At 43.9% G+C, this 18753-nt stretch overlaps 1 protein-coding gene across 2 annotated transcripts; it reads left to right on the top strand.

Moving 5' to 3' along the window:
- Nucleotides 1-575: 575 nt before the first annotated feature.
- LOC140828913 (ubiquitin carboxyl-terminal hydrolase 4-like) lies at nucleotides 576-18490 on the top strand. 2 transcript variants are annotated; one of them, XM_073191794.1, is made up of 6 exons: nucleotides 576-1012; nucleotides 1966-2079; nucleotides 2594-2692; nucleotides 3154-3333; nucleotides 3606-3787; nucleotides 17772-18490. In XM_073191794.1, the coding sequence occupies exons 1-6, from the start codon at nucleotides 872-874 to the stop codon at nucleotides 18175-18177; spliced, it is 1122 nt and encodes a 373-aa protein (XP_073047895.1). In that variant the 5' UTR covers nucleotides 576-871; the 3' UTR covers nucleotides 18178-18490. The 2 variants fall into 2 exon arrangements, with proteins under 2 accessions (XP_073047895.1, XP_073047902.1); XM_073191801.1 differs by lacking the exon at nucleotides 3154-3333.
- Nucleotides 18491-18753: the final 263 nt, after the last annotated feature.

Raw genomic sequence — 18753 nt, 5'->3', positions numbered from 1 at the left:
ATAGGAAAATATCAATAATTGGTAAATGCTTAATCTGTTTCAGTAACGGCCAGAAGCAGGACTCTTTCCCGTAGGTTTTGATTGTGGGGCACACAATTAATGCGACATATATCATATTTAATTATTACACTTGTTTGTGTGTTCAAATATCATATATTAGTACTCGATTTGAAAAAATTTATATTGAAATATCATATATCAATGTGACATATTTAATATTTTGTATCAATTTTCATACGCAAAAACACGTGTCATTAATATTAAAATTTGTTATATATCTTTAGTACTCAAAAATCATATATTTTGCTAGATCTGAAACATTAAGTATTAAAATATGTCATTTATTAATACCAGATTTTCAAGGTTTTATAACGAATTTTCATATGAAGAAGACGTGCCATTAATATTAAAATTTGTTATAGCTGTTTGGATATTCCAAATTTGTTAATATCATATCTAAAATATTTAATTCTGAAATATCGGATATGTATTCAAAATTTCCAATTTTTTATATTGAATTTCATTAAATAAAAAAAAACCAAAATATGAGTCATACTGCAAAATTGTCCCACTGATCATTTTGCTCTAAATTGTCCCATTGGTTTTGCATTTTCACGGTAAACGACCGAATCAGGCCAAAACTCGTTGTCGTTTTGAGTTTACAGAAAGATCTCGTAGACAATTCTCATGGGACACCTAGGCGAAGAAAACAATTTTCACAAACCCTAGAAACTCCTTAAATTCAAGAAATAGGTATCAATCCATACTGATATCCATCGCCCCAGTCTCGGAACCGATTGAAGTTGATGAATAATTCTGGTTATTGTGAACAAGTTGTTGCAAGTTTGGAGGGATAGAGGAATTCTGGTATATGCTGGATGGTGTCACACTTGCGATGGGTGTGACAGGTTCCAAGTTAGAAAAGGCTTTAGGCGATCAGTTTCCTGAGGGAGAGCGGTATTTCGGGTTGGAGAATTTCGGCAACACTTGCTATTGCAACAGCGTGCTCCAGGTGGGATGTTGTTGTAGCGTTCATTTCTTGTTTATTGTGATTTTAATTTCTCGTTAATTGGGGCTTTTGATGAGTTTTGGGATGTGTGTTTTGGATTTTGGGATGTTTTCCTTGTCATTTCGATTTTTGTGGTCCAGTCAAAAAGGAAAAGCTAGGAGGTTTCGATTGTGCATTTGGCTATCTCTAAGGAAGACTTGATTTAATCATGGGTCGCAGTCTCGGGAATCGACAAAGTTCCAGGTTAATATGGTTGTGTCACTATAACATCGTGGAATTTCGGCTATTTTGTGGATGTCGTCGTCGCGGAACGGAACAGAGTTTTTTTGGTTGTCGCGGCCGCTGCATAACATTTTCTGTGATTTTTTCAAAATTTTCTTATTTTTTTGAATTAAATTTTTTCCAAATTATATAATTATTTCTATTTTTATTATAAAAGTAATCCACAACGATAACCACGACCTTGTCACCAAATATCAATGGAACTAGAACAGCAGCCTCCAACCATGATTATAAGTTTATATTGTTTTGTTGATTTTGTTTTCTTGAGTGCCGATTTCAGGGAAATAGTTTATTGGGTCTGCCATGTATTTTTTTATTTTCTTATGAGTCTGATTAAATTGGGTTAAAGTAAAAAATTTGGTGTGTTCTAGTTTGGTTAATTTGGTCTTGGGGAAGACGTTGATATGCCATTTGTAAAGGAAACTGGATTACTGAATTTCAAGTTACAAACTGTATTGCAGAATTTCAAGTGTTAGTTACTCTGTTACTGCATGGATGGCCTCAATTTGTCCTTAATGCAATCTCAATGGCTGTTGCTGAGATCTCCTGTCTGTTTTTACCATGATGAGTGCTGAAAGAAATGTGTTTTGGAAGTGTAGCAACAAGCCTTTTATTGTATGACCGTGATGAGAATCTTGAATGCTTCCTTACTTCAATGTCACTTGGTTTTGCAGGCACTTTACTTCTGTGCGCCGTTTCGTGAACAACTGTTGGAGTATTCTTCAATTAACAAAACAAGTGAAGCAGATGAAAATCTCTTGACTTGTCTTGCAGAGCTGTACTTCCAGGTAGTAGATTCATTGCTGAACTAAGTGTTTAGTCTTTGGGTGCTTTGATACATCTTTGAGGCATTCGAACTGCTTATAAGCTTCTTACTTGACTGATCAATTTATTTTGTCGGAATTTCGTGAACTTAATAGATGAGGCCAAATCGCTTGCTTGGTAAAAGAATCCCTCCGTTGTGAATGTGTTTATCATGGTTCCAAGTGCACCTTGAAATAATTTTTTCATAATTTCATTGCTCATTTCATGGTTTTAATAATCATCTGCTAAATAACAAAAGAAAAGCTTTGGTAATTACCTGAAAGGCTGAAACATTGGTTTCTTGACATTTGTTAACCAGTAACTATCCATGAGAAATTTGGGAAAACACATGGCTGGTTCATTTAGCCTGATTGGTTTGGCAGCCATCAGTTTGGGACGAAGCCACATTGTATATTGGTGGTGCTGTTGGTTTGAATGCCTGTAATTTGGCGTACTCTTGAGATTTTGCAAATTAATGTGTTAATTAATTTTGTGCAGATAAGTTCACAGAAGAAGAAAACAGGTGTCATAGCTCCAAAACGCTTTGTACAGAGAGTAAGAAAAGAAAATGACCTTTTCCGAGGATACATGCATCAGGTGTGTTTTTGGTGAACGCTAGCTTCTTTTGCCACTTGGAAGTACTGTGTTGGTTTCAATAGAATCTAAGTTGTCCAAGCTTTTTTTTTCGAGTGCCAAACGTTTCCTGGTAAATCTTTTTTTCACGATTAATCTATTGTGATTAAAATTCATGCCTGAAGTTTAGATACGTGTTTGTGGACACCAAAGTTACTTTTTTTGTTCATTTGAATCCTGAAATTCACATCAGGGATTTGTTGTCACGAAAGATTTTATCATAAACATTCAGAACATATATTGTTTTGCTATGTGGTGGTTGTTCATATAGCTAAGTTCTTTTAGATGGCAACTTATTGGAAGTTTCGACAATTAAGCAAAGGTTGAGTATAGATGGTTATGAACTTTACCATATACTAGTCTTCTTCATTATAACTTTCTCTTTTCAAGCTTCAAGATGATGTGATATCCATGCTTTCATGCAGGATGCCCATGAGTTTTTGAACTTTTTGTTAAATGAACTTGTCGACACACTGGAGAAAGAGTCTAAAAAAGTGCCAAGTATTCCACATTCTGTTGAGGGTCTTGCAAATGGGCTAAGCAACGGCCCTATAAATGGTGTTAAGAAGGAACCATTAGTTACCTGGGTGCACACAATTTTTCAGGTTCACACTATGGGAATTTATGAAAATGATAATTTTTGGATTCAAATTTTATTGGCTGAATCTCCATTCACATCAGAAATGTGCTGTACCATGATATAAAATGATCGTTGCTTGCCTGTTACGCCTTTTTAGTAGAGCTCAAGCTTTATTATACATAGCATTTTAGTAATTTTTTTTTTTGCTTGAGAACTCATATAATCATTATGTGATGTGGTTGCCAAATGTTGATATCTTTCTTGCTCATTTTATCTCTGACTCTCTGCGAGACGCAGGGTACTCTTACGAATGAGACAAAATGTTTAAGGTGTGAGACAGTTACAGCAAGGGATGAGACATTCTTAGATCTGAGCCTTGATATCGAACAAAACAGTTCAATTACTAGCTGCCTCAAGAACTTCAGCTCAACTGAAACGCTGAATGCCGAGGATAAATTCTTCTGCGACAAATGCTGCAGGTAGGCGACTTTCTTGACATCAATTCTTACTGAGACTTGTCAAAAAAAATTAATCTCTGTACGCTAAACACAGTTTGTGTAGTATCCCGATACCTAATTTGAGTTAATTATTGGATTAATTATATTTCGGTGGGACCGGAAGGACCAAACAGGGTTCGGATCGTCCGATCAGAGTTCGGATCGTCCGATCAGGGTTCGGATCGTCCGAGCAGGCTTCGGATCGTCCGATCAGCGTTCGGATCGTCCGAGACAGGTGGCTGGACACGTGGAAGACATGCAGGTGGCTGGACACGTGGAAAACATGCAGGGATTCGGATCGTCCGATCAGCGTTCGGATCGTCCGAAGTGGATCGGATCGGATCGTCCGAAGTGGATCGGATCGTCCGATCGTTGTCTATAAATAGAGGCGCGATGCTTCACTTTTTACTCGCCAATTCCGAGTGTTCCAGAGCGTTTTAGTCGTTTCTGATGGGTTCCTAGTCTTTTCCCGAGATTCAGGCACTAGCGGGGAGCTACTGGTTTTGTAGCGGAGCTGTGCTCTAGTTGGGGAGCTAGCGGCATCAGTGGGCTGACTACGGACGCAGGCTTGATTCTAGGGCTGATTACTAGGATCTGCTGGTTTGAGGTACGAAAGTACTATCCGAGATAGCAGGATTGAGTATGCTTTACTATGTGTTGCATGTTTATATGTTGCATTATTATCTGTCATATGATGCATGGTTTATTATGCGGCATTTGCATAATCATATTGGGCCTGATTATCTTTGAGATAGCCTGTTGAGAGGGTGCTCAGCCCTCGTTTGTTGTGGATGGTTGGACCCCGTTGGCCGACGGTGGTCAGGTCACCGGTATATCCACAGGTTTATTTTGGTATGGGAGCCATGTAGTGACCCGTTCCAGAATCACCTACTAATCAGAACTTAAGCATGCAAAATTAACATTTAAAACTGAATCAGGTAAACAGCGGAAAAACAGTAATACAACCCAATCGAATCTGTAAGTACAAAATACTTAAACAACCAGATCGAACTAAATACCAAGAACAAATACCAACAACTACAGGTCAACCTCTGCCAGCTCCCTGCCCACTCCCTCCTGGACCGTCTAACCTGAGACCTGCCCCATCGAATAGGGTGTCCAAAACAGAGATAAACCGAGGACGTGAGCATAAAACGCTCAGTACCGAAAGCATGAGTATACAAGACTATGACATGCATGTATGCAAAATGTACTGGATACCAGGATCTGGGTATATCGAAATACTGCTCAGACAAATGACGTCAAGGTATGTAGCACTCTGCGCCGTCGCACCAGGAGGTGGCTCCCATACCAAAATAAACCTGTGGATATACCGGTGACCTGACCACCGTCGGCCAACGGGGTCCAACCATCCACAACAAACGAGGGCTGAGCACCCTCTCAACAGGCTATCTCAAAGATAATCAGGCTCAACATGATTATGCAAATGCCGCATAATAAACCATGCATCATATGACAGATAATAATGCAACATATAAACATGCAACACATAGTAAAGCATACTCAATCCTGCTATCTCGGATAGTACTTTCGTACCTCAAACCAGTAGATCCTAGCAATCAGCCCTAGAATCAAGCCTACAATCCAAGTGATACCATATCACTAAACCACATCTAAAAGCCTTAACTAGACTAATAGATACTCCCAAATCTCAAAGAGAACCCAGAACTATACCTGCGTCCGTAGTCAGCCCACTGATGCCGCTAGCCCCCAACTAGAGCACAGCTCCGCTACAAAACCAGTAGCTCCCCGCTAGTGCCCGAACCTCGGGAAAAGACTAGAACCCATCAGAAACGACTAAAACGCTCTGGAACTCTCGGAATTGGCGAGTGAAAAGTGAAGCCTCGCGCTTCTATTTATAGACAACGATCGGACGATCCGATCCACTTCGGACGCTCCGATCCGGTACACTTCGGACGATCCGATCCACTTCGGACGATCCGAACATTGCATGTCTTCCACGTGTCCAGCCACCTGTCTTCGGACGATCCGAACCCTGATCGGACGATCCGAACTCTGACATGACATGACTCGTCTGACTCCGAACAGAACGGACGATCCGAACCCACTTCGGACGATCCGAACCAACTTCGGACGATCCGATCCCGGTTCGGTCCTTCCGATCCCACCGAAATACAATTAATCCAATAATTAACTCAAATTAGGCATCGGGATACTACATTCTCCCCCTCTAAAAAGGATTTCGTCCGCGAAATCGAGTCTGAAGAATGACAATTCTGAACAACAATACATTCAACTTAAGAATGAATTACAACTGAAAGCACAACTGAAATTGCAATCATAACTGAAAATACTACAACTAGAACAATTCTGGATGCTCTGACCGCATGCGACTCTCTAGTTCCCAAGTAGCTTCTTCAGTACCTCGGCGCTGCCACTGCACTAAGACAAGAGGAATAGTCTTATTCCGCAGTACCTTATCCTTCCGGTCTAAGATCGAAACCGGTCTTTCCACAAAAGACAAATCCGGATTCAGCTGAACTTCTGTCGGATGCAAAACATGAGACTCATCCGCTACGTATCGTCTCAGCAAGGACACATGAAACACATTGTGAACACTAGACAGATACGGTGGTAAAGCTAATCTGTAGGCCAAGTCTCCCACACATTCTAGGATCTCAAAAGGACCAATGAATCTCGGAGATAGCTTACCCTTGAGTCCAAATCTCAGAATCCTCCGAAAAGGTGATACCTTGAGAAACACTTTCTCGCCTGCATCAAAATGAAGAGGTCTGCGCTTGGTGTTCGCATAACTTGCTTGTCGATCCTGAGCAGTCTTAATCCGCTGTTTGATCACAAGAACTTTGTCCATGGCCTGCTGAATCAATTCTGGACCCTCGACCTGTCGTTCTCCGACTTCTTCCCAGAACAGGGGAGTACGACAACGTCGACCATACAATGCTTCAAACGGAGACATACCAATACTCCTATGAAAACTGTTGTTGTATGCAAACTCTATCAGTGGCAGATGATCCTGCCAAGCTGGCCCGAAATCCATCACACAAGATCTCAACATATCCTCAAGAGTACGAATAGTCCTCTCTGACTGACCGTCAGTCTCTGGGTGATATGCAGTACTCAAACTCAAGGTAGTGCCCAAAGCTTGCTGAAAGCTGCCCCAAAATCTAGACGTAAATCGAGGATCTCTGTCACTAACGATACTCACGGGCACACCATGAAACCGTACAATCTCCTGAATGTACAACCGTGCCATCCGATCGAAAGTGAAATCTCTGTTATACGGAAGAAAATGGGCAGACTTAGTAAGTCGATCCACTACCACCCAGATAGCATCTCTATTCCCCACAGACATAGGCAAGTGAGTCACGAAGTCCATCGTGATATGCTCCCACTTCCACTCCGGAATAGGTAGATTCTGCAACAAACCTCCAGGTCGTCGATACTCAGCCTGAGTGAACAGATACTTCAAACTCTTATGATCAGTAAAAATCTCAAATCGCTCACCATACAGATAATGGCGCCAGATTTTCAAAGCAAAAACGATCGCTGCTAATTCCAGATCATGAACAGGATAGTTTTCCTCATGAGGCTTCAACTGCCTCGACGCATAAGCAATCACATGCTCATTCTGCATCAGAACACACCCTAGTCCCTGCAAAGAGGCACCGGTGTAAACACTGAAACCACCAGATCCAGACGGTAAAGCCAAAACAGGCGCAGATGTCAAACGTCTGCGAAGTTCCAAGAAACTCTCTTCGCACTCTGATGTCCACTCAAATGAAACATCTTTCCGAGTGAGCTGAGTGAGTGACTTAGCAATCTGAGAGAAGTTGTCAATGAAACGGCGATAATACCCAGCCAATCCCAGAAAACTGCGGATCTCGGCTACTGTCGTCAGACGCGACCAGTTCAATACCGCTTCCACCTTGTTCGGGTCAACTGAAACTCCCTCGCTAGAAATGACATGACCAAGGAATACAACCCTGTCAATCCAAAACTCACATTTACTTAGCTTCACATAAAGCTGATTCTCGCGAAGTGTCTGTAAAATAATCCTTAAGTGTTGTGCGTGTTCTTGCTGATCATGCGAATAGATTAAGATATCATCTATAAACACCACAACAAACTTATCCAAGAAATCCCGAAAAACCCGATTTATCAGATCCATAAAAACTGCTGGTGCATTCGTCACCCCAAAAGGCATAACCAGAAACTCATAATGCCCATACCGGGTCCTGAATGCAGTCTTCGATATATCTCCCTGATGAACTCGAAGCTGATGATAACCAGACCTTAAATCAATCTTGGAATACACAGAGGTACCTTGCAGTTGATCAAATAAATCATCAATCCGTGGCAACGGATACTTATTCTTTATCGTCGCACGATTCAACTGCCGATAATCTATGCAGAGCCGCATAGAACCATCCTTCTTTTTGACAAAAAGAACTGGTGCTCCCCACGGGGACACACTGGGTCGAATATACCCCTTGTCAAGAAGATCCTGCAACTGCTGTTTCAATTCTTGCATCTCCGATGGAGCTAAACGATAAGGAGCCCTAGAGATTGGTGCCGTGCCTGGCACTAAATCAATGCCGAAATCCACTTCCCGAACGGGAGGAAAACCAGGAATCTCCTCGGGAAAAACATCCGGAAAATCGCAAACCACTGGAATGTCACTGATACCGACACTAACTGCGGACGAATCAATAGCATAGATAAGGTAGCCTTCCCCGCCCGACTCTAAAGCACGACAGGCTTTCAGAGCAGAAACCACAGGCATCGGGGGTCGCGCTCCCTCTCCATAGAAAAACCAACTGTCGCCCTCAACTGGACGAAACTGCACAAACTTCTGATAACAGTCCACAGTAGCTCTAAACACAGTCAGCACATCTATTCCCAGAATGCAATCAAAATCTTCCATCGCAAGAATCATCAAATTAGCAGTTAAAATATTACCCTCAAACTCTAGAGGACAACCCAAAACTAGACGTTTAGCTAGCACCGAATGACCCATCGGTGTGGAAACAGATACCACAACGTCTAAAGAATTGAAAGGTAACGCATGACGCTTAGCAAATTTCGCAGATATGAATGAATGTGATGCACCAGTATCAATGAGAACGTAAGCAGGTAATCCACATAATAAAAACACACCTGCGATAACTCTCTCGTTCTCCTCAGCCGCCTGATCCTGGTTAAGAGCAAAGACCTGCCCTTGAGTACGCGGTCGGAGGTTAGAACCCTGAGTAGACTGTCCCTGCTGTGGCCTCTGATGAACTGAAGCCTGAGAACCAGATCCTGATCCTCCGCCCGTCTGTGGACAATCTCTCTTCATGTGGCCCATCTGACCGCACTTGTAACAAGCACCCGCAACTCTGCGACAACGCTCCGTCGGGTGATCCTTCCCGCAGTGCTGACACGGGCCCCTCTTCTTCCCAAAATGGTGAACTCCTCCAGATCCAGAAGAAGAAGAAGTAGATCCAGCCTTCTTAAATGCTTGGGCGCGGGGATCCAAAGAACTAGTAGGACGAGCAGACTGCATGGCTCGACCTCTCAGCAAACTGCCCTCCGCCTGGCGACAACGGTTCACAAGGCCCTCATACGATGTCGGATCATCCCAGACAACAACCCGATCATAAATCTCCTGATTGAGGCCCTGAAGAAAATGGTTATACTTGGCACTAGCATTGTCACTGACATGCGGAACATATGGAAGCAACTCAAAGAACTTCTGGTGATACTCATCAACAGACAAACTTCCCTGCTTCAGATTGATCAACTCAATCGCCTTGGTCTGCAGAAGAGCTGGCGGAAAGTAAAGCAACATGAAAGCGGCTCGGAAATCGGCCCAAAGAACTCGACCCTGTCGCTGAACTATCGGTGCAGAGGTAGACCTCCACCACTTGCGCGCACCACCCTCCAGCAAGAAATCAAGGGTATCAATCTGCTGCTCCGCCGAGCACTGAAAAGTCTTGAAGCAGCTCTCCATCCTCTCAAGCCAGTTCTCCGCAACATCCGGAGTCTCACCGCCCGAAAGAGGTTTCGGCCCCATCTGCAAGAACCGATGCATACTAAAACTCCGAGGCTCATCACGACGGTGTTGACGACGTTCTCGATGCTCTCGACGACGTTCCCGATCGTCGCGGTCTCCCCAGCGTCCAACGCTTCCATGACTACTAGCATCGTCGTCAAAACCAGACATCTCTTAGCTACAAAAGTTACCAGAGATTAAACCCAAAAGAACAGTTCTAAATCCCAAAATCTTAATGCATGCTCTGATACCATAAATGTAGTGACCCGTTCCAGAATCACCTACTAATCAGAACTTAAGCATGCAAAATTAACATTTAAAACTGAATCAGGTAAACAGCGGAAAAACAGTAATACAACCCAATCGAATCTGTAAGTACAAAATACTTAAACAACCAGATCGAACTAAATACCAAGAACAAATACCAACAACTACAGGTCAACCTCTGCCAGCTCCCTGCCCACTCCCTCCTGGACCGTCTAACCTGAGACCTGCCCCATCGAATAGGGTGTCCAAAACAGAGATAAACCGAGGACGTGAGCATAAAACGCTCAGTACCGAAAGCATGAGTATACAAGACTATGACATGCATGTATGCAAAATGTACTGGATACCAGGATCTGGGTATATCGAAATACTGCTCAGACAAATGACGTCAAGGTATGTAGCACTCTGCGCCGTCGCACCAGGAGGTGGCTCCCATACCAAAATAAACCTGTGGATATACCGGTGACCTGACCACCGTCGGCCAACGGGGTCCAACCATCCACAACAAACGAGGGCTGAGCACCCTCTCAACAGGCTATCTCAAAGATAATCAGGCTCAACATGATTATGCAAATGCCGCATAATAAACCATGCATCATATGACAGATAATAATGCAACATATAAACATGCAACACATAGTAAAGCATACTCAATCCTGCTATCTCGGATAGTACTTTCGTACCTCAAACCAGTAGATCCTAGCAATCAGCCCTAGAATCAAGCCTACAATCCAAGTGATACCATATCACTAAACCACATCTAAAAGCCTTAACTAGACTAATAGATACTCCCAAATCTCAAAGGGAACCCAGAACTATACCTGCGTCCGTAGTCAGCCCACTGATGCCGCTAGCCCCCAACTAGAGCACAGCTCCGCTACAAAACCAGTAGCTCCCCGCTAGTGCCCGAACCTCGGGAAAAGACTAGAACCCATCAGAAACGACAAACGCTCTGGAACTCTCGGAATTGGCGAGTGAAAAGTGAAGCCTCGCGCTTCTATTTATAGACAACGATCGGACGATCCGATCCACTTCGGACGCTCCGATCCGGTACACTTCGGACGATCCGATCCACTTCGGACGATCCGAACATTGCATGTCTTCCACGTGTCCAGCCACCTGTCTTCGGACGATCCGAACCCTGATCGGACGATCCGAACTCTGACATGACATGACTCGTCTGACTCCGAACAGAACGGACGATCCGAACCCACTTCGGACGATCCGAACCAACTTCGGACGATCCGATCCCGGTTCGGTCCTTCCGTTCCCACCGAAATACAATTAATCCAATAATTAACTCAAATTAGGCATCGGGATACTACAAGCCACCTCCTGATGCGACGGCGCAGAGTGCTACATACCTTGACGTCATTTACCTGAGCAGTATTTCGTTATACCCAGATCCTGGTATCCAGTACATTTTGCATACATGCATGTCATAGTCTTGTATACTCATGCTTTCGGTGCTGAGCGTTTTATGCTCACGTCCTCGGTTTATCTCTGTTTTGGACACCCTATTCGATGGGGCAGGTCTCAGGTTGGACGGTCCAGGAGGGAGTGGACAGGGAGCTGGCAGAGGTTGACCTGTAGTTGTTGGTATTTGTTCTTGGAATTTAGTTCGATCTGGTTGTTTAAGTATTTTGTACTTACAGATTCGATTGGGTTGTATTACTGTTTTTCCGCTGTTTACCTGATTCAGTTTTAAATGTTAATTTTGCATGCTTAGGTTCTGATTAGTAGGTGATTCTGGAACGGGTCACTACATTTATGGTATCAGAGCATGCATTAAGATTTTGGGATTTGGAACTGTTCTTTTGGGTTTAATCTCTGGTAACTTTTGTAGCTAGAGATGTCTGGTTTTGACGACGATGCTAGTAGTCATGGCAGCGTTGGACGCTGGGGAGACCGCGACGATCGGGAGCGTCGCCGAGAGCATCGAGAACGTCGTCAACATCGTCGTGATGAGCCTCGGAGTTTTAGTATGCATCGGTTCTTGCAGATGGGGCCAAAACCTCTTACGGGCGGTGAGACTCCGGATGTTGCGGAGAACTGGCTTGAGAGGATGGAGAGCTGCTTCAAGACTTTTCAGTGCTCGGCGGAGCAGCAAATTGATACCCTTGATTTCTTGCTGGAGGGTGGTGCGCGTAAGTGGTGGAGGTCTACCTCTGCACCGATAGTTCAGCGACAGGGTCGAGTTCTTTGGGCCGATTTCCGAGCCGCTTTCATGCTGCTTTACTTTCCGCCAGCTCTTCTGCAGACCAAGGCGATTGAGTTGATCAATCTGAAGCAGGGAAGTTTGTCTGTTGATGAGTATCAGCAGAAGTTCTTTGAGTTGCTTCCGTATGTTCCACATGTCAGTGACAATGCTAGGGCCAAGTATAACCATTTTCTTCAGGGCCTCAATCAGGAGATTTATGATCGGGTTGTTGTCTGTGATGATCCGACATCGTATGAGGGCCTTGTGAACCGTTGTCGCCAGGCGGAGGGCAGTTTGCTGAGAGGTCGAGCCATGCAGTCTGCTCGTCCTACTAGTTCTTTGGGTCCCCGTGCCCAAGCATTTAAGAAGGCTGGATCTACTTCTTCTTCCTCTGGATCTGTAGGAGTTCACCATTTTGGGAAGAAGAAGGGCCCGTGTCAGCATTGCGGGAGGGATCATCCGACGGAGCGTTGTCGCAAGGTTGCGGGTGCTTGTTACAAGTGCGGTGAGATGGGCCACATGAAGAGAGATTGTCCACAGACGGGCGGAGGATCAGGATCTGGTTCTCAGGCTTCAGTTCAGCAGAGGCCACAGCAGGGACAGTCTACTCAGGGTTCTAACCTCCGACCGCGTACTCAAGGGCAGGTCTTTGCTCTTAACCAGGATCAGGCTGCTGAGGAGAACGAGAGAGTTATCGCAGGTGTATTTTTATTATGTGGATTACCTGCTTACGTTCTCATTGATACTGGTGCATCACATTCATTCATATCTGCGAAATTTGCTAAGCGTCATGCGTTACCTTTCAATTCTTTAGACGTTGTGGTATCTGTTTCCACACCGATGGGTCATTCGGTGCTAGCTAAACGTCTAGTTTTGGGTTGTCCTCTAGAGTTTGAGGGTAATATTTTAACTGCTAATTTGATGATTCTTGCGATGGAAGATTTTGATTGCATTCTGGGAATAGATGTGCTGACTGTGTTTAGAGCTACTGTGGACTGTTATCAGAAGTTTGTGCAGTTTCGTCCAGTTGAGGGCGACAGTTGGTTTTTCTATGGAGAGGGAGCGCGACCCCCGATGCCTGTGGTTTCTGCTCTGAAAGCCTGTCGTGCTTTAGAGTCGGGCGGGGAAGGCTACCTTATCTATGCTATTGATTCGTCCGCAGATAGTGTCGGTATCAGTGACATTCCAGTGGTTTGCGATTTTCCGGATGTTTTTCCCGAGGAGATTCCTGGTTTTCCTCCTGTTCGGGAAGTGGATTTCGGCATTGATTTAGTGCCAGGCACGGCACCAATCTCTAGAGCTCCTTATCGTTTAGCTCCATCGGAGATGCAAGAATTGAAACAGCAGTTGCAGGATCTTCTTGACAAGGGGTATATTCGACCCAGTGTGTCCCCGTGGGGAGCACCAGTTCTTTTTGTCAAAAAGAAGGATGGTTCTATGCGGCTCTGCATAGATTATCGGCAGTTGAATCGTGCTACGATAAAGAATAAGTATCCGTTGCCACGGATTGATGATTTATTTGATCAACTGCAAGGTACCTCTGTGTATTCCAAGATTGATTTAAGGTCTGGTTATCATCAGCTTCGAGTTCATCAGGGAGATATATCGAAGACTGCATTCAGGACCCGGTATGGGCATTATGAGTTTCTGGTTATGCCTTTTGGGGTGACGAATGCGCCAGCAGTTTTTATGGATCTGATGAATCGAGTATTTCGGGATTTCTTGGATAAGTTTGTTGTGGTGTTTATAGATGATATCTTAATCTATTCGCATGATCTGCAAGAACACGTACAACACTTAAGGATTATTTTACAGACACTTCGCGAGAATCAGCTTTATGCGAAGTTGAGTAAGTGTGAGTTTTGGATTGACAGGGTTGTATTCCTTGGTCATGTCATTTCTAGCAAGGGAGTTTCAGTTGACCCGAGCAAGGTGGAAGCGGTATTGAACTGGTCGCGTCCGACGACAGTAGCCGAGATCCGCAGTTTTCTGGGATTGGCTGGGTATTATCGCCGTTTCATTGTCAACTTCTCTCAGGTTGCTAAGCCACTCACTCAGCTCACTCGGAAAGATGTTTCATTTGAGTGGACATCAGAGTGCGAAGAGAGTTTCTTGGAACTTCGCAGACGTTTGACATCTGCGCCTGTTTTGGCTTTACCGTCTGGATCTGGTGGTTTCAGTGTTTACACCGATGCCTCCTTACAGGGACTAGGGTGTGTACTGATGCAGAATGAGCATGTGATTGCTTATGCGTCGAGACAGTTGAAGTCTCATGAGGAAAACTATCCTGTTCATGATCTGGAATTAGCAGCGATCGTTTTTGCTTTGAAAATCTGGCGCCATTATCTGTATGGTGAGCGATTTGAGATTTTCACTGATCATAAGAGTTTGAAGTATCTGTTCACTCAGGCTGAGTTGAACATGCGTCAGCGTCGTTGGATGGATCTACTCAAGGATTATGATTGTGAGATCAAGTATCATCCAGGATCTGCGAATCTCACGGCCGATGCTCTTAGTCGCAAGGTGAGATTGTCTGCTCTTCAGACTTGTGCTGTATCTGGGATTATTCAGGATTTCTGTTCGATGGGATTCAATTGTAAGCATCGGAAGGGTGCAGAGAGTATCCGTGTGGCTACTATTTTGTCTGAGCCAGTTTTGTATTCTCGGATTAGAGATGCTCAGATGTCTGATTCTAAGGTTCAGAAATTAGCTCGGTTGGCTGATGGAGATAATACTTTTGGATTCCACTATCAGTCCGAGGGTCTTTTGTGCTTATCTGGTCGTGTGGTTGTACCGGAAGATGACACTTTGAGGGAAGAGATTTTGTCCCAGGCTCATCGTAGCAAGTTGAGTGTTCATCCGGGGAGCAACAAGATGTATAAAGATTTGAGGACTCGATTTTGGTGGAAAGGTATGAAACGTGATGTTTATCAGTATGTCTTCAAGTGCCTAGTCTGTCAGCAGGTGAAGGCTGAGTATCGACGACCTGGAGGTTTGTTGCAGAATCTTCCTATTCCGGAGTGGAAGTGGGAGCATATCACGATGGACTTCGTGACTCACTTGCCTATGTCTGTGGGGAATAGAGATGCTATCTGGGTGGTAGTGGATCGGCTTACTAAGTCTGCCCATTTTCTTCCGTATAACAGAGATTTCACTTTCGATCGGATGGCACGGTTGTACATTCAGGAGATTGTACGGTTTCATGGTGTGCCCGTGAGTATCGTTAGTGACAGAGATCCTCGATTTACATCTAGATTTTGGGGCAGCTTTCAGAAAGCTTTGGGCACTACCTTGAGTTTGAGTACTGCATATCACCCAGAGACTGACGGTCAGTCAGAGAGAACTATTCGTACTCTTGAGGATATGTTGAGATCTTGTGTGATGGATTTCGGGCCAGTTTGGCAGGACCATCTGCCACTGATAGAGTTTGCATACAACAACAGTTTTCATAGGAGTATTGGTATGTCTCCGTTTGAAGCATTGTATGGTCGACGTTGTCGTACTCCTCTGTTCTGGGAGGAAGTCGGAGAACGGCAGGTCGAGGGTCCAGAATTGATTCAGCAGGCCATGGACAAAGTTCTTGTGATCAAACAGCGGATTAAGACTGCTCAGGATCGACAAGCGAGTTATGCGAACACCAAGCGCAGACCTCTTCATTTTGATGCAGGCGAGAAAGTGTTTCTCAAGGTATCACCTTTTCGGAGGATTCTGAGATTTGGACTCAAGGGTAAGCTATCTCCGAGATTCATTGGTCCTTTTGAGATCTTAGAATGTGTGGGAGATTTGGCCTACAGATTAGCTTTGCCACCGTATCTGTCTAGTGTTCACAATGTGTTTCATGTGTCCTTGTTGAGACGATACGTAGCGGATGAGTCTCATGTTTTGCATCCGACAGAAGTTCAGCTGAATCCGGATTTGTCTTTTGTGGAAAGACCGGTTTCGATCTTAGACCGGAAGGATAAGGTACTGCGGAATAAGACTATTCCTCTTGTCTTAGTGCAGTGGCAGCGCCGAGGTACTGAAGAAGCTACTTGGGAACTAGAGAGTCGCATGCGGTCAGAGCATCCAGAGTTGTTCCAGTTGTAGTATTTTCAGTTGTAATTTCAGTTGTAATTCATTCTTAAGTTGAATGTATTGTTGTTCAGAATTGTCATTCTTCAGACCCGATTTCGCGGACGAAATCCTTTTTAGGGGGGGAGAATGTAGTATCCCGATACCTAATTTGAGTTAATTATTGGATTAATTATATTTCGGTGGGACCGGAAGGACCAAACAGGGTTCGGATCGTCCGATCAGAGTTCGGATCGTCCGATCAGGGTTCGGATCGTCCGAGCAGGCTTCGGATCGTCCGATCAGCGTTCAGATCGTCCGAGACAGGTGGCTGGACACGTGGAAGACATGTAGGTGGCTGGACACGTGGAAGACATGCAGGGATTCGGATCGTCCGATCAGCGTTCGGATCGTCCGAAGTGGATCGGATCGGATCGTCCGAAGTGGATCGGATCGTCCGAAGTGGTTCAGATCGTCCGATCGTTGTCTATAAATAGAGGCGCGATGCTTCACTTTTTACTCGCCAATTCCGAGTGTTCCAGAGCGTTTTAGTCGTTTCTGATGGGTTCCTAGTCTTTTCCCGAGATTCAGGCACTAGCGGGGAGCTACTGGTTTTGTAGCGGAGCTGTGCTCTAGTTGGGGAGCTAGCGGCATCAGTGGGCTGACTACGGACGCAGGCTTGATTCTAGGGCTGATTACTAGGATCTGCTGGTTTGAGGTACGAAAGTACTATCCGAGATAGCAGGATTGAGTATGCTTTACTATGTGTTGCATGTTTATATGTTGCATTATTATCTGTCATATGATGCATGGTTTATTATGCGGCATTTGCATAATCATATTGGGCCTGATTATCTTTGAGATAGCCTGTTGAGAGGGTGCTCAGCCCTCGTTTGTTGTGGATGGTTGGACCCCGTTGGCCGACGGTGGTCAGGTCACCGGTATATCCACAGGTTTATTTTGGTATGGGAGCCACCTCCTGATGCGACGGCGCAGAGTGCTACATACCTTGACGTCATTTACCTGAGCAGTATTTCGTTATACCCAGATCCTGGTATCCAGTACATTTTGCATACATGCATGTCATAGTCTTGTATACTCATGCTTTCGGTGCTGATCGTTTTATGCTCACGTCCTCGGTTTATTTCTGTTTTGGACACCCTATTCGATGGGGCAGGTCTCAGGTTGGACGGTCCAGGAGGGAGTGGACAGGGAGCTGGCAGAGGTTGACCTGTAGTTGTTGGTATTTGTTCTTGGAATTTAGTTCGATCTGGTTGTTTAAGTATTTTGTACTTACAGATTCGATTGGGTTGTATTACTGTTTTTCCGCTGTTTACCTGATTCAGTTTTAAATGTTAATTTTGCATGCTTAGGTTCTGATTAGTAGGTGATTCTGGAACGGGTCACTACAGTTTGCAAGAAGCACAGAAGAGGATGAAGATAAAGAAACCCCCACATATCCTCGTCATTCATCTCAAGCGATTCAAGTACATGGAGCAGCTAAATCGGCACAAGAAGTTGTCCTATCGTGTGGTGTTCCCTTTGGAACTAAAACTCATCTGCACCATGGACGATGTTGACTCCGAATACTCATTATTTGCCGTGGTGGTACACGTAGGGAGTGGGCCGAATCATGGGCATTATGTCAGTCTCGTCAAAAGTCATAGTCACTGGCTGCTCTTTGATGATGAAACTGTGGAGATGATTGAGGAGTCGGCTATCCAGACGTACTTCGGTTCAGCTAACGAATATGCGACCAATATTGACAATGGATACATTCTCTTGTATGAAAGCATAGCTGGCGATAAAACTGAATAAAATTTGATCCAACAATCGGAGTCCCTTTTCGTTTCGGTTTAAAGTTCCATAACATGTGGCCGTGCTGGAGACTTGGTTTTCATGTACAGTTAGACAGCGAAGGATTTGCACTTTGTTACAGACTGCTTCTGTTACCTGGGAGCAGTTATTAAACACACAGAAATAAGAATGACTAATACTTTATTTACCGAGTTCTATGCATTCATATCGGGCCAATCATGTTAACTTATTATAAGCCCCCAGAAACAAATTACGTTGTTTGTTTTCATCATGAAGCAAAACCGATTGGAAATCGACTCACGAGTTTATTTTATGATAATTTTATTAATTCTTTTTGTTTTAATTTTGAATCGATTTTATCGTTAGATCGTCACACATTGTATCGGCTCAAAATTAATGAATGATAGTAAAATAATCAAATTAATATTATAATATATCTACTCAAAAATTAATGGTATTATGGTAAAATAATCAAATTAATTAAATTTAATGATATATCAACCATATCATAAAAATATCCATTTTTTTAAAAAAAATTAAAATAATGTCAAGTATTAATCTGATTTTATGGTACAT

This window comes from Primulina eburnea, chromosome 1, assembly GCF_022965805.1.
Source record: "Primulina eburnea isolate SZY01 chromosome 1, ASM2296580v1, whole genome shotgun sequence".
In the NCBI taxonomy this organism is placed as follows: Eukaryota; Viridiplantae; Streptophyta; class Magnoliopsida; order Lamiales; family Gesneriaceae; genus Primulina; species Primulina eburnea.
This window is presented reverse-complemented; position numbering and strand designations above follow the sequence as displayed.

What these genes read in the sequence shown, in the direction of transcription:
- LOC140828913 (XM_073191794.1), top strand. Translation starts at nt 872, where the DNA reads ATGCTGGATGGTGTCACACTTGCGATGGGTGTGACAGGTTCCAAGTTA. An exon ending in TTGCAGAGCTGTACTTCCAG is followed by an intron (nt 2,080 to 2,593) that starts GTAGTAGATTCA and finishes AATTTTGTGCAG; the next exon opens with ATAAGTTCACAGAAGAAGAA. An exon ending in GGGTGCACACAATTTTTCAG is followed by an intron (nt 3,334 to 3,605) that starts GTTCACACTATG and finishes TGCGAGACGCAG; the next exon opens with GGTACTCTTACGAATGAGAC.